The 22565-nt window shown below is 45.3% G+C and overlaps 2 protein-coding genes across 6 annotated transcripts in view; both read left to right on the top strand.

Annotated features, from left to right (window-relative positions):
• Positions 1-1205: 1205 nt before the first annotated feature.
• LOC130038062 (rho-related GTP-binding protein RhoG-like) lies at positions 1206-10578 on the top strand. The gene is made up of 2 exons (XM_056129996.1): positions 1206-1308; positions 9327-10578. Exon 2 carries the CDS (start codon positions 9342-9344, stop codon positions 9915-9917), a length of 576 nt encoding a protein of 191 aa, XP_055985971.1. The 5' UTR covers positions 1206-1308; positions 9327-9341; the 3' UTR covers positions 9918-10578.
• Positions 10579-16589: 6011 nt separating this feature from the next.
• The window catches only part of TAF1 (TATA-box binding protein associated factor 1), a 78869-nt gene continuing 72893 nt past the window's right edge, over positions 16590-22565 (top strand). For 3 of the 5 annotated variants that reach the window (XM_056129991.1, XM_056129993.1, XM_056129989.1), the window contains exons 1-5: positions 16590-16711; positions 17477-17591; positions 17750-17866; positions 19371-19415; positions 22380-22499. In XM_056129991.1, coding sequence (XP_055985966.1) covers positions 16592-16711; positions 17477-17591; positions 17750-17866; positions 19371-19415; positions 22380-22499 — 517 coding nt within the window. In that variant the 5' untranslated portion in view covers positions 16590-16591. The remainder of the gene's footprint in view (positions 16712-17476; positions 17592-17749; positions 17867-19370; positions 19416-22379; positions 22500-22565) is intronic. The other 2 variants (XM_056129992.1, XM_056129990.1) reach the window with 1 other exon arrangement.

Raw genomic sequence — 22565 nt, 5'->3', positions numbered from 1 at the left:
CGATGCCAGGGTAGCACATAACTTACCGGCTTGCCCTGGTTCATCCAGTCCCACGTCGGGACCCTGCCCTTGGGGTGCTAGGAAGTGAGGGCAACTGAGGCTTAAGTTGAGAAGGCAGATGCCCAGGAGTGAATAATATTCAAAGCCAATCAATTCCTAAGTTACCAAGCATATTTATTAATTGTCTTCCTGTATCTATACAAAAGGACATTGCATTAAAGTAAACTGCTCAAAAGACATAAGGAGAGGAGAAAAGCAATATTAACTTACAGTACAGCTTCAGTGTCTAAGAAGGATGAGACCTTACAAATTGGTTGGGGAAGAGAGCATAGAAGTGGTTACAGACTGACAAAGTAATGGGAGTGACTCGGGAGCACTGTGATGGGTACAATCTGATAAACCTAAGCTCCGTGTACTCCAACACTATACAACTTCATTTATGTAAAACTCTAGAAAAATGCTAACTAATACAAGTTTTATTCAGGGGGGGAGATTGTTTTGGGGCCAACCCTGAGGCACTTAGGGCTTACTCCTGGCTCTGTGCTCAGGGATCACTGGGATGCTGGCAATCGAAACCATGTCTGCAGCATGTAAGGCAAGCACCTTACCTGCCCTACCAGGCAAGCTAATATGTTGATATCAGCACCCTTGGTTCACTCAACTGGCTCATTTCTTTTATCGCCTCTACTTTTTCTGACTTTTTTTCAGTTCACAGACAACCTCTTTTAAGCTAACGTTGGTTTCCAGTGGAAAACGTGAGGTGGGGTGGAGTGGGCGGGACTCACCTTGCTAAGGGGAAGGTGAAACTTGAGCACCCTCTCAGCGAGGAACCCCTAGGGAAATCGTTATCTAAATGGCCCTCAATAGCCCAAAGATGTGTAAGGGTGGTTTAAAAGCCTGTGACTTGGAGGGAACCCCCAAGTACAAAGGGTAGGGCGTTTGCCTTGCAAGCGGCTGAACTGAGTTCGATCCTCGGCATCCCGTATTGTCCTCTAAGCACCGCCAGAAGTAATTCCTGAGTGCAGTGCCAGGAGTAACCCCTGAGCATTGCTGGGTGTGACCCAAAAAGAAAAAAAAAAGAAAAAAGCCTGTGACTGGTTGCCAGCGAGAATGGCCCTAGAACTCCACTTCCCAGGAGGTCTCGGGGCGCGGAGATGAGACTGCGTCTGACGACAGTTGGGACTCGGTCGCTGCCCGGATGTGGAGCCGAGCCCGCCTCAGGCAGCCAAGCCTATCAACAGTCGCCAGTCCGGGAGGCTTTAGCGGCTGTGCTTGCTCCGCGCCGGAGAAGGAGGAGCCCTTGACCCGGTAAACTTTCTTGAGACACCCCCCCCCCCATCCTAGGGGAGGGAGAGCATCTCAGCCCTTTCCTCTTGAAATCTCCATCCCCTTGCTCGGTTGTCCTAGAATATGTGCCACTCCTTTGAATGAGGGGTTCGAGGTGGGATGAATTTATGTACACGGGGAGCTGGAGCCTGCTCTTCTTGTATGTGGATCCGATGAGGGGCACTTTGCGTCCCAACCTCACGGACTCAATTGAAGTCCCGCTGCATCGACCCTGGGAGAAGAAAGCATGCGAGGATGTGCGGGGAGAGTCCAGCGGGCTTGGAGTGACTGCTGAGGGGGTCCCTGCGATTGCCTCTGGGTTAAGCTTCCAGGCACTGGATAGTCTTCTGGCCCTCGGGTGGGGAGTGTTCAGAGTTGCTTCCATAGCTTCCCAGTGCTCCTCAGACTTCTTTAACTTAACTTGAACCAAGTAAATTCGTTTTCAGTGTGAAGAAGCTTTCGGACTTAGTTGATCACATAGCTGAGGAAAGTAGTAAAGGAAAATGGGTGAGGAGTGAGGGAAATGGCTCAGAAGGCTGGAGCAGAGTGCATGCAGAAGCCCTAGTTCAATTCCTGGCACCATAAGGACCTCTTAGCACCTCCAGGAACTGAACTTCTTCTAGGAGTAATGTCCGTAGTAGATTTTCCCAAACCAAAAACGGTGACGGGCCGGCCTGGGGGGGGGGGGGGGGGGGCGGGGGGCACCTGCTGAATTGTTTTGGTTTCAGAAAGTTAGATTTCAGGCGATTTTGACTCAGATTTGTCTGTAAAGTGGAATTTCAAAAATGTTAGAAACTGTAATACATTGAGGGGGTGGGAGGCATAGGTTACATCTGGCTGTGTTGAGGGCTTATTCATGGCCCTGTGTTCAGGGATCACTCCTGGTGGTGCTCAGGGAATCTTATGCGGTGCCAGGGCGCTAAGTAGGGCTGGTGCATGTACCCTAACCCCTTGTACCTTAGCTTTTCTCTGGTATCAGACACTGGAATAGTTGGACTTGCATGCTTTTCGTTTGGGTTTGGAGCCTCAGCCAGCTATGTCAGGCTTAACCCCCGGCTCTTGGCTCAGGGATTACTCTTAGTGGTGCTTGGGGAACCATATGTAGTAGCGGGGATCAAACCTGGGTTACTCCCATGCAAGGAAACCATCCTATGTGCTCTATTGTTTCTCTGGCCCTGAGTGCCATTCTTGTTTAGGCTGTTAACTGGTTCTCAATAGTTGCTCCTTCTTTTATATTGTGCATTCAACCTGAGACTTCAGTGCTTGTTAAGGAGGATCATTTGTTAGGTGAGTTTGAAAGAGTTGGGAGAGACCTAATGCCTACCTTAAATGTAGTCAAATTAGGGAATGACTTATTTGGGAGGCTCTGGGGTGCTAACTCCTGCTCTAGGCTTCTCCCAATTTCCATTGTGAAAGGCAGACTTAAAGATGTTTGAGCTGCTTTGGTGTCTACTTCATAGTGCTACTGAGATGAGATTCAGATATGTGAGCATTTGCACAATGCCTATAATGCTAGACTAGTTTTGGTTTGGGGTTACACCCAACAGTGCTCAGGGCTTACCCTGGCTCTGTGTTCAGGGATCCCTCCTGGCAGGCTCAGGGATCATATGGGGTACTAGAGATTGAACTAGGTCTGCCTTGTTCAAGGTAAGCACCCTACCTGCTGCACCATTGCTCAGGTCCTAACAATAAGCTCTTAATGTTTACTTTCCCTTTGTTTCTCCATAGTGACTTATTTTCTCTGTGCCATCTATTACTGTGTTTTGTTATTTGCTTTTTAATATAAATTCTGCCTTGTCAAAAAACTGTAAACTTCTTTTTTCTTTCTCCTTCCCTCCCTTCCTCCCTTTTTTCTTTTTTCTTGGGGGAAGGGCCATACCTGGCGATGCTCAGGGGTTACTCCAGGTTCTGCACTCAGAAATTACCCCTGACAGTGCTCTGGGGACCATATGAGATGCTGGGGATCAAACCTGGGTCGGCTGCATGCAAGGCAAATGCCCTCCCCACTGTAATATCTCTCCAGCCCGCCTTCCTTCCTCCCTTCCTCCCTTCCTTCCTTCCTTCCTTCCTTCCTTCCTTCCTTCCTTCCTTCCTTCCTTCTTGTTTTTGGGCCACACTCAGCGGTGCTCAGGGATTGTTTCTGACTCTGAGCTCAGGAATTGCTCCTGGCAGTGCTCAGGAGACCAGATGGGATGCCAACTTGGCCACATGCATGGCAAGTGCCCTACCCACTGTCCTATAAGTCCAGCCCCTCTTTCTTTTTCTCTTTCTTTCTCTCACTTTCCCTCTCCCCCTTTCTTCTTTCTTTCTTTCTTTCTTTCTTTCTTTCTTTCTTTCTTTCTTCCTTTTTGGGTCACACCCAGCAATGCTCAGGGGTTACTCCTAGCTCTGCAGTCAGGAATTATTCCTGGAGGTGCTCAGGGGACCATATGGGATGCCGGGGATTGAACCTGAGTTAGTCACATGCAAGGCAAACTCTCTACCCTCTATACTCTCCTTCCTTCCTTCCTTCCTTCCTTCCTTCCTTCCTTCCTTCCTTCCTTCCTTCCTTCCTTCTTTCCTTCCTTCCTCCCTCCCTCCCTCCCTCCCTCCCTCCCTCCCTCCCTCCCTCCCTTCCTTCCTTCCTTCCTTCCTTCCTTCCTTCCTTCCTTCCTTCCTTCCTTCCCGTAGCAGTGCATCACCCAGAAGAGCAGTGTCTGGGATGGTATGAATACTGGTGGTGATGTGGGTGATGTATGTGATCCTTTTGGAAAATTTATGGAACTAAGGTAAACAAGCTTCTCATGTAGGTAAAGAACAAACCTAGAGTATTTGCCTTTTTCTTGTAACATTACACTCTCTCAGAGGTTCCAATCCTTTTAAAAATTTATTTTAGGGGCTGGAGAAATAGCACAGTGGGTAGGGCGTTTGCCTTGCACGCAGCCGACCCTGGTTCGATTCCCAGTTATCCCATATGGTCCCCTGAGCACCGCCAGGGCTAACTCCTGAGTGCAGAGCCAGGAGTAACCCCTGTGCATTGCCAAGTGTGACCCAGAAAGCAAAAAAAAAAAAAAACTATTTTAAGGGCCAAAGAGATAGTACAGAAGGCAAGGTACTTGCATTGCACACAGCTGACCTAGGACCCCTCAGCACAGAGCCAGGAATAAACCTTGAGCACAGTTGGGTATAGTTCCAAAACCCTAAAACTAAAAACTTAAATTAAATATAAAAATGTATTTTTTAATTCTATAACTTTTTGTGCCAGAGAGATAGTACAAGAGTTAAGGCATGTACGTTGATTTCATGCAGCCAAACAGATTGATTCCCTGTACTGCATATGGAGCGATAGCACAGTGGGTAGGGTGTTTGCCTTGCATGCGGCTGACCCAACTGACCCGGGTTCAATTCGTCCACCCCTCTCGGAGAGCCCGGCAAGCTACCGAGAGTATCTAGCCTGCACGGCAAAGCCTGGCAAGCTACCCGTGACATATTCGGTATGCCAAACACAGTAACAACAAGTCTCACAATGGAGATGTTACTGGGCCTGTTCGAGCAAATTGATGAACAACCGGAGGACTGTGCTGTAGGACTGTGCTGTGCTACTGCGTATGGTCCACTGAAGCCACTAGGCGTCACTATTGAGCACAGAGCCAGGAATACCCTTTGAGCACTGCAAGGTATGGTACCCAAAACAAAACCAAAACCAAACTAAACAAAACCATTTTTGTATCTAATACATTAGTGTGACCTCTATATAAATAGTTGTACAACAGAAAACAAGAAGTTTTCTATTGCAAAAATTGAAACTCCATATCAGAACTTCCCAACCTTACTTGGCCTACTGCACACTTTACACATAGGTATACACAAATACACACACACACACACACACACACACTCAGTACCACCTTGGAAATCTACTTGTTTGTGTTTTGGGAACACTTGGCTATGCTCAGAGATTATTTCCTGCTTGGTGCTGGGAGGTACTACATGGTGTTGGGGATGAAACCTTGGTCTCCCTCATACGAAGAATTATGATCACCCTGTTGAATATTTCTCCAGTCCTAAAATCTACTTCTTTAGTTGCCTGGCCTCCTAATTGTAATTGAGCTGCTATGCCTCCCTGGATCATTTTTGTTCGTTTGTTTTTGGGCATGCAAGCAATGCTCAGGGCTTAGTTCTGGCTAGGCACTCAGGGATCACTCCTGGTGTGCTTGGGGAACCATATGGATGACAGAGATCAAAACTGTGTGGGAGGGGGAGCCAGAGTAATAGTATAGTGGGTAAGGTGCTTGCCTTGCATGCCACCGACCTAGGTTTGATCCCTGACAGCCAGAGTAAGCCATGAGCACAGCTGGGCATGGCCCCAAAACAAAACAAAACAAAACAAAAAAATCTTGCTTTATAAAAATAATAAAATAAAAGAACACAACCATGCTCTGTGCTCAGGGTTTACCCCTGATGGGACTCAGAGGACCATATGGGATGCAATGCTGGGGATCAAACCCAGGTTGCCTGCATGCAAGGCAAGCACCCTACCTGCTGTACTATTTACTCTGACCCAACATACCCCACAGTTTTAAAAAGTAGGATCAGGCCAGAGAGATGGGCTAGAGTGTATGCTTTGCATGCAGAGGCCCAGGATAGATCCCCAGAGCACTACCAGGAGTGACCCTCTGAGCACTAAGCTGGGAATAGCCCCCTGAGCACTTTCAGGTGTGCCCCCTAAACCAGAAACAAAATTAGGATCTAGGGTATTTGTCCCAAAGTGGACAAAACCACTCCAACTGATGGTGGGGCACTGGACTCTCCAGGGTAGTAGCTCAGGTACAGTTGAGTGATTTTTGTTTGCTTAAGCAAGGTAGTTTCTGAAGGGTGGGAGGGCATTGGGTGAATTTTTTTAGTCTTGAAAAGGGCCAAATAAGTTTATAAACCTTTGTTCTAGACCCTTGGCCATCAGTATGATTCGAATGTCCAAATACAGGTCATCTATACGATTTACATTGATAGTTGTAAAACAATACATTTTTACTTAGAAATGAGAAGCTAAGCCTGGCTTTTGTACCTAAAAGTTTCGCTTTGGTTCAGCAACTTCTTCAGCTACCTCATTATTCTGAATGCAGTCACTTTGAGCAGAGTTATTGGACTTTGGAGGGTACCTAGAGGGGGCTGGAAAGATGAGTTGTACAGGCAGTAATTGCTCTAGAGATTCAGAAGAGAAAGAAATCAATCTATTCTGGCTCTGAAGAGATAGTACAGCAGCTAAGGTGCTTGCCTTGCACCTGACCACCTAGGGTTTGATTCCAGCACCCCAGATGGTCCCCTGAGAGTCTCACCAGGAGTGACTTCTTGGGGGGTGGACCCTCTGGTGCTCAGGGCTTACTCCTAACTCTGTGCTCATGGATCACTTCTGGCAGGCTTGGGGAACCATATGGTTTGCTGGGGTTGAATCCACGTAAGACACATAAAAGGCAAGCACCCTACCCCCCTGCACAATCCACCAGGAGTGATTCTTGAGCACAGAGCTAGAAGTAAGCTCCAAGCACAGCCAGGTATAATTCCCAAATCCACCCCCCAGCAAAAAAAATTCCTATTCTGGAAAAATCGAGGAAGGTGATTTTCAAGGATGTGTTAGGTGACTGCCCTGTTTCCCTTGTTCTTGAGTATTTGATCTTTATGCCCATTCTTAGGTGAAAAAAATCAGTTACCACCCTTGCAAAGGTGGTTGGAATTCTCTGATCTTTTAGCTGTGAGAACTACGCTAATGAAGGCTTCTAGCTGGAATGCTTCTTTGGTCAGAATTGGCTGTATCTGGAGAGAGAGAGCTACCCCTAGTGGACATGTGTGAATCATACGCTGAAGGTCAACTTCTCTGTAATGGAACCCGGGAAGAGGGATTTTGTACTGTTTTGGTCTATGAATGGGCCTAATGTAAACCTCAGCTAGTAAGGCAAGATGAGTGATTTATCAATTCCCTCCAATCCCAGTTCCTTAGTTGAGAAATTACTGACTCTGTCATTTTTCTTTAAATAAAACGGCTTTCTCTTTTCTTGTGTTCTGACTCTGTAAATTTAACACTAAATTTGGGTAGTAGTTATTAAGCTAAAGAAGGTGGAGTAATGTTGATTACTCAAAGGATACAAAATTGACAGAATGTTAATATGAGGGAGGTATAAACATGGAAGTTCAAAACAAGTATGCTTCTTGGAGCTTAGACATGCTTTACCATGAACTCTCAGTACTTGATTCATGAAAAAATGGGATGAGATTATGGTGTAACCTGTAACCTGGAAACCGGTATTTATTTATTTATTTATTGCTTTTTGGGTCACACCTGGTGATGCACAGGGGTTACTCCTGGTTCATGCACTCAGGAATTACTCCTGGCGGTGCTCGGGGGACCATATGGGATGCTGGGAATCGAACCCGGGTTGACCACGTGCAAGGCAAATGCTCTTCCTGCTGTGCTATCACTCCAGCCCAAAGACCTGTATTTTTAAGGTGAGGAAAGAGAGCAGGAGATGGCTCAAAGGATTTATTATTATTATTACTATTTTTTTTTGGTTTTTGGGCCACACCCAGTGATGCCCAGGGGTTACTTCTGGCTCTGAATTCAGAAACTACTCCCGTTACTAAGAGTATCTTGCCTGCATAGCAAAGCCTGGCAAGCGACCTATGATGTATTCAATATGCCAAAATAGTAACAAGTCTCACAATTTCTCAAATCGATGAACAACGGGAGGACAGTGCTACAGTGCTACAGTGCTCAGGGGACCATATGGAATGCCAGGAATTGAATCTGGGTCAGCTGGGTGCAAGGCAAATGCCCTACCCACTGTACTATTGCTCCAGCTCCTTGCTCAAAGGGTTTTAGTAAATGGTTTGCATGCTGGAGCTCTTGGCTCCATTCTGACACCACATGGTCCCCAAGCACCACCTGGGGTGACCCCTGGGCACAGAGATGGGAGTAGTCCTATGAGCACTGCTGGTTGTGACCCATGAAACAAAAACAATTTAAAAAGAATATTAATTTTTTTAATTTTTAAAAATAGGGCTGGAGCGATAGCACAGCAGGTAGGGCGTTTGCCTTGCACGTGGCCGACCCGGGTTCGATTCCCAGCATCCCATATGGTCCCCCGAGCACCGCCAGGAATAATTCCTGAGTGAAGAGCCAGGAGTAACCCCTTAGCATTGCCGGGTGTGACCCAAAAAGCAAAAATCATAATAATAATAAAAAAATTAAAATGTAATTTAAATTAAGTAATTTAATTTTTAAAATTTTTTGTCTGGGGTCACATGCAGATTACTCTTGGTGGTGCTTGGGGTACCATATGTGATGCTGGGTATCAAACTTGAGTTGATTGCTTGCAAGGCAAGTGTCTTACCTGATGTGCTGCCTTACCTGATGTACTATCTCTCCACCCCCCCCAAAGGAATTCTTGTCCTAGTCTGGGAGGAGAACTGAAAGGAATAGAGTATACATGCCTGGCATGTAGAAACTGGATTTCTTTTTGTAAGGGGGCAAAGTTTTAGGCTATGCCCAAGTTGCTTGGGGATGACTCCTGGCAGTGCCTAGTTGACCATATGTGGTGCCAGGGATTAAACTGAGATTGGCTGCATGCACGGCAAGTGCTTTACTGCCTGCATAATATTTCCATTGCTGTGTTTGATTCCCAGCACCACAGAGTACCCCATGCATCATCAGTGTGGCCCCTGAACACTGCATGGGGGGTCTTCCTTAACATTTTTTTTAACTTTTGGGGTCACATCCAGCGATGAACAGGGGTTACTCCTGGCTCATGCACTCAGGAATTACTCCTGGCGGTGCTCAGGGGACCATATGGGATGTTGGGAATCAACCCTCAGTCAGCCATGTGGCAAGGCAAATGCCCTACTTGTGTAGTATTGTTCCAGACTTCTAACCTCCTCTCTTGCTTCTCAGAGAGAAATCTTTACAAAGTTTACCCTCTTGAAATTATCCAAGTATCTGTAAATATTCCCTATTTCTCTCTTGTATACAGGACTCCAAGGGAAGTATGCAGACGATCAAATGTGTGGTTGTAGGAGATGGGGCAGTAGGTAAGACCTGCCTCCTCATCAGTTATACAACAAATGCCTTTCCTGAAGAGTATATACCCACTGTATTTGACAACTATAGTGCCCAGACATCTGTGGATGGCCAGACTGTCAGCCTCAACCTTTGGGACACAGCTGGCCAAGAGGAATATGACCGGCTGCGAACGCTCTCCTATCCCCAGACCAATATTTTTGTTATTTGTTTTTCCATTGGCAATCCATCCTCTTATGCCAATGTGAGGCATAAGTGGCACCCAGAGGTCTCTCACCACTGCCCAAACGTACCCGTTCTGCTAGTTGGCACTAAAAGGGACCTTCGGAGTGACCTCGAGACAGTGAAGAAGCTGAAGGAACAGAGTCTGGTGCCAACAACTCCTCAGCAAGGCACTTCCCTTGCTAAGCAGGTGGGGGCTGTAAAGTACCTGGAATGTTCAGCTCTGATGCAGGATGGGGTACATGAGGTATTTTCAGAAGCTGTCCGGGCTGTGCTTTACCCTGCCACAAAGAAGAACACCAAAAAGTGTGTCCTCTTATAGCTTATGAGATTCTACTTGGGGACTGCATCCAAGGAGACAACAAGAGGTAATTCCTTTGACAGCCCATAACAATGCCAACATGAACCATTTGTCTCTTCTGGAAACTTCAATTTATGTGACTTTTGGAGGACAAAGACAGACTAGCTGTACATCATGGTTACTGTAAACTTTGTTCTGAATGTTTCTGAGGAATAACGCGTGTGCGTGCACGCGCATGTGTGTGTGTCCCTGTTAAAGTTGTAAAAGGAGACACCACCAAGTGCTGTTCTTTTACTGTCCCGGACAGACTACAACTAAACACAGTAGTCGTGATACTTTCCTTTGTAGGCTTTTGCTTGTCTCTTGTAAAATCAGTTTCTCTTTTGACAGTATTTACCATTGAGCAGGTGCTTCACAGAAGAACATGTTTCTTCAGTGTTTAAGTAATTGCCTTAAACTTTCCAACACATTAATTTTTAAAAACTGTGTTATTTGTGATTACTGAATGTTCTCAATGTTGATGTGGTTTTCCAATTCTGGAGATGAAACATTTTCTTAAAAATGTTAAAGCAGTATTTCCCAAATTTCTGTGAGATGGTAATAGATGTTTCTTTAAAAGACACATCTTGGGGTCAAATGTGTCAGAAATCAATGTTTTAAATAAAGCTGAACAGGATCTTCACTTGCAGGAATTTTTTTTGGGGGGAGCGGTATGGGCAACACATGGTGGTGCACAGGGGCTATTCCTGGCTCTGTGCTCAGGAGTGTCCCCTAGACAGTACTCAGGGGAACTATATATTTGGTGCTGGGGATTCAACCAGGATTGGCTGCCTTGCACCTTACCCACTGTAGTATCTCACCAGCTCTCACTTGAAGGAATCTGACTTTTAGTAAAAATGCAGTATTTTACAAAATTATTTCACAGAAAAAATTGGGGGGGCTACACAGGCTTTTGTTATGGTGTACTTTTTATTAAAATAATTTTTATTGAATCACGAGAGATACAGTTACAAGGTTGTTCATGATTGGGTTTCAGTCATATGTTCTAGCACCCATCCCTTCACCAGTGTACATTTCCCACTACAAGTACCCCTAGTTTCCCTCCTCTGCCCCACGCCTGTCTCAGTGGCAGGTACTTTTCTCCCCCCACCTCTCCTTTTGGGCATTATGGTTTTCAATACAGAGACTGAAAGATTATTAGATATATCCCTTTACCTACTTGTAGCACTCAGCTTTTTTAAAAAAATTTATTTATTGAATCACTGTGAGAACAGTTACAAAGCTTTCAGGTTTTAGTCTCGGTCATACAATGATCAAACAGCCATCCTTTCACCAGTGCATATTTTCCACCACCAAGTATCCCAATATCCCCATCCTACCCCTCCTCATGCCTGTGAGGCAGATGATTTCCACTTAACTCTCTCTCTACTTTGATTATTCATTATTTTGACAAAAGATGCACCATTATTATTTGGAATTTTCTCCCAAGAATCAAATCCGTTGAAAATGCATCATGAAATAATTTGTTTTCTATTGCTAGTTATGAAGACCATATGATGTCACACGGATGCAATAGTGGCCACACAATTTTGGATTTCTGATATTTTACTAATTAAGTTTGGAGGGATTTCTGCCAAAAGCTTCAGTTCCAAGATTGGTTTGTGTGCCTCTGGGGTTATGGTCGTGCCAGAGAGCTGCTTGTGGGGGGCAACTCATGGTCTCGGCAGGGCAAGAAGGACGTGCTGGTTCTACCCCCCTCCCTCCATCCTATGAGGCTGCAGTTGCCCAGTCACTGCTGGCTCATACCCGGCTGTCCAGTAAGCTCTGAGGCAGCGGCCACCATGCCGCAGGAGGAGGGGGAGGTGGAAGAGATAGACACCCTTTCCCTCTGGTGGGGAGGGGTCATGGCACCATAGGTTAATGTCCATTTACATCTCTGCCAAAAGCTGCTGGGTTCCAAATTAGGTCCGCATGCCTCTGGGGCCATGGCTGTGCCAGAGAGCCACTCGTGGAGGGAAATTTGTGGTCTTGGCAGGGCAAGAAGGACGTGTGCACTCAGTTCTTATGGCCAGGGTTTACTCCTCTCTGTTCAGGGTTTACTCCTGGTGATACTCAGGAACCATCACATATGCTGCCAAGTATTCAAACTGAGTTTGGCCGTATGCAAGGCAAACCCTGTACTATTTCTCAGGTCCCCCAATAAATTTGGGGAGTCATACCTGGTGGTGCTCAGGGCTTACTTCTGGTTCTGCACTCAGGGACTATATAGGGTGTCAGGGATCGAACCCTGGTTGGCTGTGTGCAAGGCAAGCACCTTACTCACTGTACTATCACTCTGGCCCAGCAAATAATTTTTAAAAAAATTTTTTTTAGGTTTTTGGGCCACATCCAGTGATGCTCAGGGATTAATACTGGCTCTGCATTCAGGAATTACTCCTGGTATTACTGGGGGATGCTGGGGATCAAACCTGGGCCTGTCATGTGCAAGGCAAGTGCCCTGTCCTCTGTATTATCTCTCCAGCTCCTGCCCCCCCATAAATTTTTAGTATAAATACAGACCTAATACTTGGAGCAAACTTACTCTAACAATTACTTGATGTTTATCTGAAATTCAAATGTAGTGTGATGTTCTAGTTTTGGTTGCCATTACCTGGTGGTGTGCAGAGGTTATTCCTTGACTCTGTGATCAGGAGTTACCTTGGAAGTACCCAAGGGTCCATAGGTAGTGCCAGGATTCGAATCAATGTTGGTGGCAATCAACTGCCTTAACCTTTGAACTCTTTCTCTGGTCCTATAATGGGATGATCTATATTTATTTTATTTGATATTTTACTTTATTTGATATTTTGCTTTTGGGGGGATTTTGGGTCACATCTGGAGATGCTCAGGAGTTACTCCTGGCTCTGCACTCAGGAATTAATCCTGGTAGTGCTTGAAGGACTGTATGGGATACCAAATATTGAACCTGGGTCAGCCATATGCAAGGCAAACACCCTATCCACTGTACTCCAGTTCTGGAACTACACATTTCAGTAGCAGTACTCACACACTAACTTTTGGCAGTGTTTTCCAGGGCTTGCTATGGTGCTGATACATATATGTGCTGGAGTCACACCCCCCAACTCTGGTACTTGCTGGCGGTCGCACATACCAGGCTGTATGCTGGTGATGGAGCACTCTTTTGTGGGGCCAGCGGTCTCTGAGAGCACAGCTGCCAGGTCTGTGTTCAGTGCCACATGTGGGCAGTACCAGGGATCAAACTCAAGGCTTCCAGCCTGCAAGGCAGGTGCTTTCAGCCCTGAGCCATCCCTGGGTCCCATGACTTTTTTGTTTTTGGGCTGCAACTGCTTGAGTCCAGGGCTGGGGATTCAAACACAGGTAGGCCGTATGCAAAGCAAGCACCTTACCTTCTGTATTATCTCTCTGGCCCCAAACTTTCCATTTTCTTATGTTCTTTCTCACATTTCCCATCTGCTTTATTCTAGCATCATCATCCTTTTTGATGCTCAAACTGTCTTACATAAGTTCACTAAGAAACCATTTCATTCTGGGTCCTGTGTCCTGTCAACACAATCCCATCAATCTTTGAGCACTTTTTTCTTGACACACAGTATTTCAGGCTTACTCTCCATGATTCCTGTCCTAGGCTCATAATATCAGCCACTCATTTATGGATCCCTAGATTCTCTTCATGGGGAATGGTGTTTAGAAACAGACCTCTTATCAGGCCAAAGTGATAGTACATGGGTTAAGGCACTTGCCTTGCATGCAGCTGACCCTGGTTCAATCTCCAGCATCACCAGGAATAATCACAGAGTAAGCAAAGAGCCAGGAATAATCCCTGGGCACCACTGGGATTACTGGCTGAGGCTAAAGAAATAGGGCTGGAGAGATAGTGCATCAGATAAGATCCCTGCTTGGTACCTCATATGCTCTCAAAACACAGACAGGAGTGAGCCCTGAGCACAGCTGAGTGTGGCCCCACATTCCCCCAAAATCAAGTGCATTTTATCACAGTACCTCAAATCTGGGCTGAAGCGATAGCACAGCGGGTAGGGCATTTGCCTTGCATGTGGCCGACCTGGGTTCGATTCCTCTGTCCCTCTCAGAGAGCCCGGCAAGCTACCGAGTATTCCACCCACATGGCAGAGCCTTGCAAGCTCCCTGTGTCGTATCTGATATGCCAAAAACAGTATCAAGTCTCACAATGGAGACGTTACTGGTGCCCGCTCGAGCAAATTGATGAACAACGGGAGGACAGTGCTACAGTGCTACCTCAAATCTAAAAAAATATTTAAAGAAATACAGACAGCCTAGAACTCACCTTTTTATATCTGCTCACTACTTGATTACATGGATGTCCTATGAAGTGTTTTAATAGTTTTACAATTCTAAATGATGATGATACAAGTCTACAAAACTCAGAGCAGCTGAAATGCTATATTTTGGCAATGAAAAATAAGTAGAATACCACTGTTATACTAATATTTAAAACAAAAAGCAAAACAGAATATTTATCTATGTACTTTAGATACAGCCTGTTAATGCTGATGCATAAAGAAAACCAGATTCAGGACCAGAGATGTAGTACAGCAGTCAGGGTGCTTGCCTTGCAGGTGGCGGACCAGGACTCGATCCTCAGAATCCCATATGGTCCCCCTGAACACTGCCAGGCATGACTTCTTGAGTGCAGAGCCAGGAGTAAGCCCCGAGTGCTACCAGGTGTGGTTTAAATAGACTTCAATAAAGAACTTTATTGGCAATATGGCAACATGTTGAAAGATGGTGGATTCATGTCCTCAGAGCAATCATCTTTCTGTATGGTCACAAGAAGGGGTTTTTCTAGGGAAAGAACGGGGGAAAAAAGGGTGGGCTACAGATCAGTGGCATCAAAATGAACAGTGAAATCCCCTGATCCCCTGAGACACACTCTATCTCATCTTCACCCAGGGATCACTCCTGGTAATACTCAGGGGACAATAAGGGATGCCTGGGATTGAACCCAGATTGGCTGAGTGCAAGCACCTAACCTGCTGTACTATCTCTTCAGAGTCCCCCTTTGTTATCCTTGGGACCATATGGGATACCCAAGATTGAACCCAGGTCTGTAGCATGCGGCGTTTACTACCTTTAACCCAATTTCAGGTGATTTAGAAAAAACTGACAAAATGTAAAGAATAGTGAATATAGGTGAAAGACTAGCTCTCCACTTTTTTGAGTGGGGTTTTGGTTTACCTGGCAGTGTTCAGGAGTGACTTCTGGAGGGGCTTAGTGGGTCATTATTTGCTACCAGGGATCTGAGCCAAGGTTTGCTGTATACAAGCGAAGTATCTTCTCTTCTGTACTATCTCTTCGGCTCTAACTTTAATTCTATTTAATTTCACATATCCTGACATAAGATGTGGAAGGGGATCGGTTTTTATGATCAAAGTTAATTCAAAACAGGGGCTGGAGCAATAGTCCAGCGGGTAGGGCATTTGCCTTGCACGCGGCCAGCCCAGGTTCAATCCCTGGCATCCTATATGGTCCCTTCGTGCACTGCCAGGGGAGCGCAGAGCCAGGAGTAACGCGTGAGCACTGCTGTGTCCCAAAAAAGAAAGAAACGTTAATTCAAAACAGCTAGCTTGCAAATTTAACTTTGGCACAACGCAATTTGCTAACAATTTCTCTCAGGTACAGAGCAGCGTGGTCGTAGTCACTGTCACTGTCCTCCCGTTGTTCATCGATTTGCTCCAGCGGGTCCAGTAACGTCTCCATTGGAGACTTTGTTGTTACTGTGTCTGGCATATCGAATACGTCACGGGGAGCTTGCCAGGCTCTCCCGTGTGGGGTAAGATACTCTCGGTAGCTTGCCGGGCTCTCCGAGAGGGGCGGAGGAATCGAACTTGGGTCGGCCATGTTGGCTGCGTGCAAGGCAAACGCCCTACCCGCTGTGCTATGACTCCAGCCCGTGGTCGTAGTAAAGCATAGGACGTAATATATAGGACGTAAGGCTTTATTTTATTATTAAAAAATTGGGGGAGTCACATGCGGAGGTGCTGGGGACTACTCTGGCTTCCAGCGAGAAGTCAGTAGCGGCGGCAGTACTGGGGAGCATGCGCAGCCGTAGAGCGAGGATGCAAATAATCCTCCAGCACATGGAGCCATCTCCCAGTCCGATTTTACTTTCTTTTCATTGTTATTCTTTGGCGCACAACCAGCGGTAAGTGGTGCGAGGTGCTGAGGTAAAACCCAGGGCTCCCTGAAGAAAGAATAAAAATCCCATTCCCAGGTTTTAATCTTTACTTCCGGTTACTGAGACAGGGTTACTTGCGGATTCCGGCACCTCGTGACTTGGATAACTCGTCCTGATTGGTGAGAAATTGAACTCTGGAGCCGATTTTCTTGAGCGGACAAGAGGAATGGGTGAAGGGGTGGGGAAAATTTTTTTTAGCCAATCACTGTCCACGTAGTCACCTGATCCTTAATCGGCGAATCAGAAATCGTTAGTCAAGTGGTGAAACCATGTTTTTTTTTCTCGCGTGGTGGCCGGCTTTCCGGTTTCCTTTCTTTTTGTTTTCTTTATTCCGTTTCCGGCGGGATGGGCGGGGTCAAGGAACCCTCGGAGTCACTTTTGTGCGACTAAATGTCTTCATTTCCGGTGTTTCCGGTGTCTGCGACTCGCTTGGGATTTGCTACACTACGCAGGCGCCATCATGTCCGACACGGATAGCGACGAAGATTCGGCTGGAGGCGGTCCCTTTTCTTTAGCCGGTTTTCTTTTTGGCAACATTAATGGAGCCGGACAGCTAGAGGGGGAAAACGTCTTGGATGATGTGAGGGGGTGGTCGTAGGGCTGGGGGGAGGTGCGGTTTAGGACCGTGGGCGGCGAGTAGAGGGCGATGTGGTTCCTCAGGCACGGAGGTGGGTCCCAGGCTGTGAGAAAGATGGAAAGACGGGAACTCATGCTCGTGAAATTGTTGGCAACTCAATTAGAGCTTATCGCGACCGATTTTCTGACATGATTGCCCCGAGGTGGTTTCGGAATCTTACATCTGGACTGGATCGGTATAACGAAAAGTTCAGATTCCCCTGGCTGTCCATTGGGATCCCTGCAGTTCCGATTGTGTTTCCCAGTTATTAGAATATTACTAATCCTGCAGTCCCAAGTTGTTCAGTTCAACCGATACTCCGTGCTTTTTGCCCCTGTGCTTAAAGTAAAACAGGCCGACTCATTAAAAAGGCAGAGAAATTGATAACGATTATTCTCTAGGAATTTAGCTAGTATTAACTATCCGACCCCGCTAAACATGAAAAGAGCAAAGAAAGTTCTTGCCTCGGATCCCAATGACTCCGGTTGCCTTCGTTTTCTTCCTTGAACTTCTGGTCCATTCCTGCTGTGGTTCTTTTGAGTTTATTTTCCTTATAGGAAAGCCAGGAGATTAAAGACCTCAGTGTGGAGTATAAGCACATATTTACCGTTCTTGGTGCACTGCAGTCATTTCCCCCAGGGATTTTTAGGTTTCTTAAAAACGCAAGAAATAAACCCTGTGGCATGGAAAGCTCAGTTGTCTTTGACTATGGTGTTTTTCCTTTTTCAGGAGTGTAAGAAGCACTTGGCAGGCTTGGGAGCTTTGGGTCTGGGCAACCTGATCACTGAACTGACGGCGAATGAAGAATTGGCTGGGACTGATGGTGCCCTGGTCAATGATGAAGGTGAAGTTTGGGTTATGTTGAGGAAGGTGGGGGAAGAAGCTTACTCTGCATGTACTTTTCAGTGGGAGTTATCTATCTAAGGCAGTTGCAGGTTCTTGTGGTGGGTTAACTTGCTCTTGGCTGAGATCCAGAGCTTCCTGGTCCTGTTTTCTTCATAGGCTGGATCAGAAGTACAGAAGACGCTGTGGACTACTCTGATATCAATGAGGTAGCTGAGGACGAAAGCCGAAGATACCAGCAGACAATGGGGAGCTTACAGCCCCTTTACCACTTAGGTGATTCTGTTTGTTCTAATTTGTGGGAGGGGTGGGGGGGAAATAAACCTATAATACTTGGGCTATTCCTGACTTTATGCTTAGGATTCACCCTTGTCAGGGGTGAATCCTGAGGTGACTCCTGAGCTTGGGGTGAGGTGACCATATGTGGTGCTCTGGGATTGGTAGCATGCAAGGCCAGCACCTTACCTCTTGTACTAGTTCATTGACCCAGCTTTTTAATTTTTAAAAGTTTGATTATGTTATTTTTACTGGGATAACACGAGTTGTAATGTTGTTTATGCTTTTAATAGAGTTACTGTACTTCCACCACCACTATGTACCACTGTCATCGTGTCACTTTAGTCAGTCCCATCTCTCTCCATCCTCCAACATCCTGCACCCCATGACCCTCACTTAGTAACTTCAGTTCTTTTTTTGTTTTTGTTCTTTTTTGTTTGTTTGTTTTGGGGGTCATACCTGGTGATGCTCGGGGATTTTTCCTGGCTTTGCATTCAGGAATTACTACTTTTGGGGGGCCAGAATGATAGTAGATAGATCCCACGTATTCAGGAATTACTCCTGGTGTTGCTTGGGAAGCCCTATGTGATGCCGGGGAGTCAAAAGTTGGTTGGATGTATAGAAGGAAAGTGCCTTACTTTCCTGTCCCAACTCAGTTTATTAGACATTTACTGAGCATCCATTATATGCTGTAAACTGAGATAAACGATATTATATAAAGATTATAAAATCCATTTTCTGGGGCTTAAGTCATAGTACAAGGGGTGTAGACACTTGTTTTGCATAAAGCCACCTCTAGCTGGATCTCCAGCACTACATATGGTCCCTGAGCCACACCAGGTTATTTATTACATTATCATTGTATTATTTATACGTTTCATTTATTATTCATCATTTATCGGGTGTCTTCCTGAGTCAGACCCAAGTGTGAGCCCTGAGCACAGCTAAGACCCCAAAACTCTTATAAAACAAAACAAAATCTATTTTTTAAAAATCTGTTATGTAGTTTTTGACCATGCATGGTTGTGCTCAGGGGACCATATAGGGTACTGGGGATTGAACCTGGGTTGGCGTCACGCGAGGTAAATGCCGTGCCCACTGTGCTATAGCTCCAGCTCCCTTTGTCATTTGTTCTTTCCACTCCCTTAAACTACCTCTTACTGCCTAAAACTTCCATTTGAAGTTGTTTGTTTGTTTATTCATTACACACCTTTTTGTATTTTGGGAGGGGGTTCTGACTCCTGGCTTTGTGCTTATAACTCCCAGCCATGCCAGGGAATTGAACCCAGACCTTCTGCATGCGAAGTATTCCTCCCAGTCCTTTAATCTTCCCAGCCCAGTGGGTTTTTTCCCTTTTCTTTCCCTTTCCTTCCCTTCTTTTTCTTTTTTTTGTTTTATTTCCTTATTTTTTCTCTTCCCTTTTCCTCCTCCTTTCCTACCCTTTATGTCCCTTCCCCTACCTTTCCCTCTTTCCCTGCTCTCCCTCTCCCTTTCTCTTCTCCAGGAATCAGGCACATGGCGTCACACATGCAAAGCAAGTACTCTACTGGTGAGCCATATCCCAATCTTGTGACTACCTTTTCAATTTCATGCATAGGAATGTACATGAAACCTTGGTAAATATTTCAAATTAGTTTCTTTAGCCAGTTAATGAAGTTGACTGTTGTCCATGGGGAGAGTTAACTGCACCATGTATACAAAAACTAACCTGAAAAACCAAAAAATCAGACAGGTCTTGACCTCTTGGGATATTGTTTCTTTCTGGGGAAGATGAAATAAGTGAATGGAGAGCACATGAATCATAGTAAGACAAAAGTTGGCTACAGGCTCATATTTCTACTTTTGTTTGGGGGTCATACTCAGCTGTTACATCTAGCGGTACCATGTGGTGACAGCTAGAAATTGGGCCTCCCTCATGCAAAGTATGCCCTTGGCGCTTTGGACTATCTCTCTTGAGTCATATTTCTGTATAGTACTGCATGTGGTTTTGAGTGGTTCCCAGAAGTACTAAGTCAAAAATGTCTGTTATCTTTTAGCATCCTGACTAAAGCTAAGGAGTGGGAGTAGCAGTTTTAATCTTTTAATCTTCAAGCACTGTAATTTTCATTGTAATTTTCAGACCTCTTAGAAGAGGCAGATGATGATAGTGTCTCAGTATTCTGCTGTGTTCAGTTTCAAGTTCTCCTGCCCTTGGAATTCCTTTGTGCCCTTAGCTTCTTCCTTTCCTAGCATTAGTTCCCTCACATGGGTGCTTCTTTGGAATAGTTGGTGGTAGGCTGAGGTCATTAGCAAAGGCTTTTGGAGGTGAATTTTCAGCAAGAGTTTCAAAGGTGTGGTGGAGAGGAAGCAGTAGCATATCTTGGTTTGAAAACGTGATTTATCTCAAGGTTTAGAACCCAGATCAGTTTGCTCACAGATTCTTCTGCCTCCCAGTGGTGTTTCCTGAAAGCCGAAGATAAGCACCAAGTAGTATGAATCAAGGATAGAGTAATTTGACAGTACTTGGCTTTACTTGGTTTGATACTGTTAAGAATTGTAAACCAGTACTGTTGAGTAAGAGGAACAGTGGTATAAAGAAAAGAAAATGGACTTTGGAGTCAGAATATCATAGGTTCAAATCCCAATTTTATATTTAGTGTCCATAGGAAAGCTGCTCCATTTTGGAGGCTTGCATTTCTCATTTGCAATAATCTCTCCATTTCTTATGGCAATACAGGTGATAAAACTTGTCAGTGCTATATTTTTTTTTTCTTTTTGCGTCACACCTGGCGCTGCACAGGGGTTACTTCAGACTCTCCACTCAGGAATTATTCCTGGCGGTGCTCAGGGGACCATACAGGATGCTGGGAATTGAACCCGGGTCAGCTGCGTGCAAGGCAAATGCCCTACCTGCTGTGCTATTGCTCCAGCCCCAGTGCTGTATTTTGTAGGACTTTTATGATCATAATTACTTGGTGTGAAAGCAACTACTTAGTACAGAGTCTCTGTAAATGTTACTCATCTTTTCTTTCTAAGTAAAAATGAAATGATACTAATTGCTTTGAGGTTTTTATACAAAGGGTAAAGGAGACTAACCTGGAGACTGCTTTGCAAGCTAGGTGTAAGATAATTAAAGTCTAGAGTAGAGTGCCAATTGTGGAAAATCATGGACAGACTTGAAAGTTAATAAAATAATAGTATGATTTGGTGAGAATTAGAACTGTTGGTGGGGGGCTGGAGTAATTGTACAGTTGATAGGGTGCTTGCCTTGCATGAGGCTCTCCTGGGTTCAATCCCCAGCATCTCAAATGGTCCCCTGAGTCTCACCAGGAGTGGTTCCTGAGCACCACTAGGTATGGCCTCAAAATAAGACAAAGACTGATAGTGAAAGAATGTTAAATTGGCTTATGAGGTTGATCAGGATAAAAATAAAATTAAAAAACAGCATTTGATTGGGAGATGGAATAAGACTAAAGCCTTTTTGGGGAACTCCCTAGGTTCTGTGTGAGGTAAGCCTTTGTTATTGTAATGTCATCTTTTTTGTAGAGATGGGGAACCATACTTGGCTGTTCTGCTGGGAAAGGTGGCTATTCTCAGTGTGGTGCTTGGAGGCCAAGCCCTGTAATACTTATGTGGTGGGAGTCAAATCTGCAGCTCCCATGTGCAGTGCAAACATTCCAGCCCCTTGAGCTATATTTCCAGCCTGACATCTCTTTCTGAAAGTAGAAGCTGCTTCTCTTGGTTTTTTTTTGGGGGGGGGGGGAGGGAGCAATGAGCCACACACGGCAGTACCCAAATGCTATTCCTGGCTTTGTGCTTAATGGGACCATATGAAGAGCCAGGGAATGAACTAGAGAGGGCCATATGCAAGGCAAGCACTTTAACCACTGTACTATATCTTTCCTCCCTTTGTGTGTGTGTGTATATGTGTGTATTTGGGTTTTGGGCCACATCTGGATGTACTCAGGTTTTAGTCCTGGCTCCATGCTCAAGAATCATATTTGTTGGTGCTCAGGGGACTATATGTGGTACCAGAGATTGAACTTGGGTAAACAACATACAAGGTAGATGCCCTACTCACTGTAGTTCTAGCCTCACTCTGTATTTATTTTTTTAAAAAATTTGAATCGTTGTAACTTAAAAAGTATTATTTTCAGGTGTACAGTGTTCCAACACCAGTCCCTTCATCAGTGTCCACTTCTTTTCCCTCCTGTATATTGTTTTTTTTTGGTGGGGGGATAGTGTTTGGGCCACACCTTGTGATACTCAGGGGTTATTCCTGGCTCTGCACTCAAGAATCAAACCTGGCAGTCCTTGGGGGACTGTATAGGATGCCTGGGATTGAACCTGGGTCAGCTGCATGCAAAGCAAGTGCCTTACCTGCTATACTATTTTCCCAGCCCCTGCCTCCTTTGTATTCTTAAAGGATCTTTGTTTCATGTATTTCATGTGACACTTGATATTTTTGAGTGACAAGGGAGCTGAAGACAATTGTATGACATTCTGGGCATTGAAATAACCATGATTTTATTAGGTTATGATGAAGATGACTATGATGCTGATTGTGAAGACATTGATTGCAAGTTGATGCCTCCTCCACCCCCACCTCCAGGACCAATGAAGAAGGATAAGGACCAGGATGCTATTATCACTGGTTAGTAGAGCCTGTCTGCTTTGACTTAGGGACAAGTTTCATTCAAGTTCAGGCTTTTGCCATGTA

The sequence above is a fragment of the Sorex fumeus genome, unplaced genomic scaffold, assembly GCF_029834395.1.
Source record: "Sorex fumeus unplaced genomic scaffold, SorFum_2.1 ptg000073l, whole genome shotgun sequence".
Taxonomy (NCBI): Eukaryota; Metazoa; Chordata; class Mammalia; order Eulipotyphla; family Soricidae; genus Sorex; species Sorex fumeus.
This window is presented reverse-complemented; position numbering and strand designations above follow the sequence as displayed.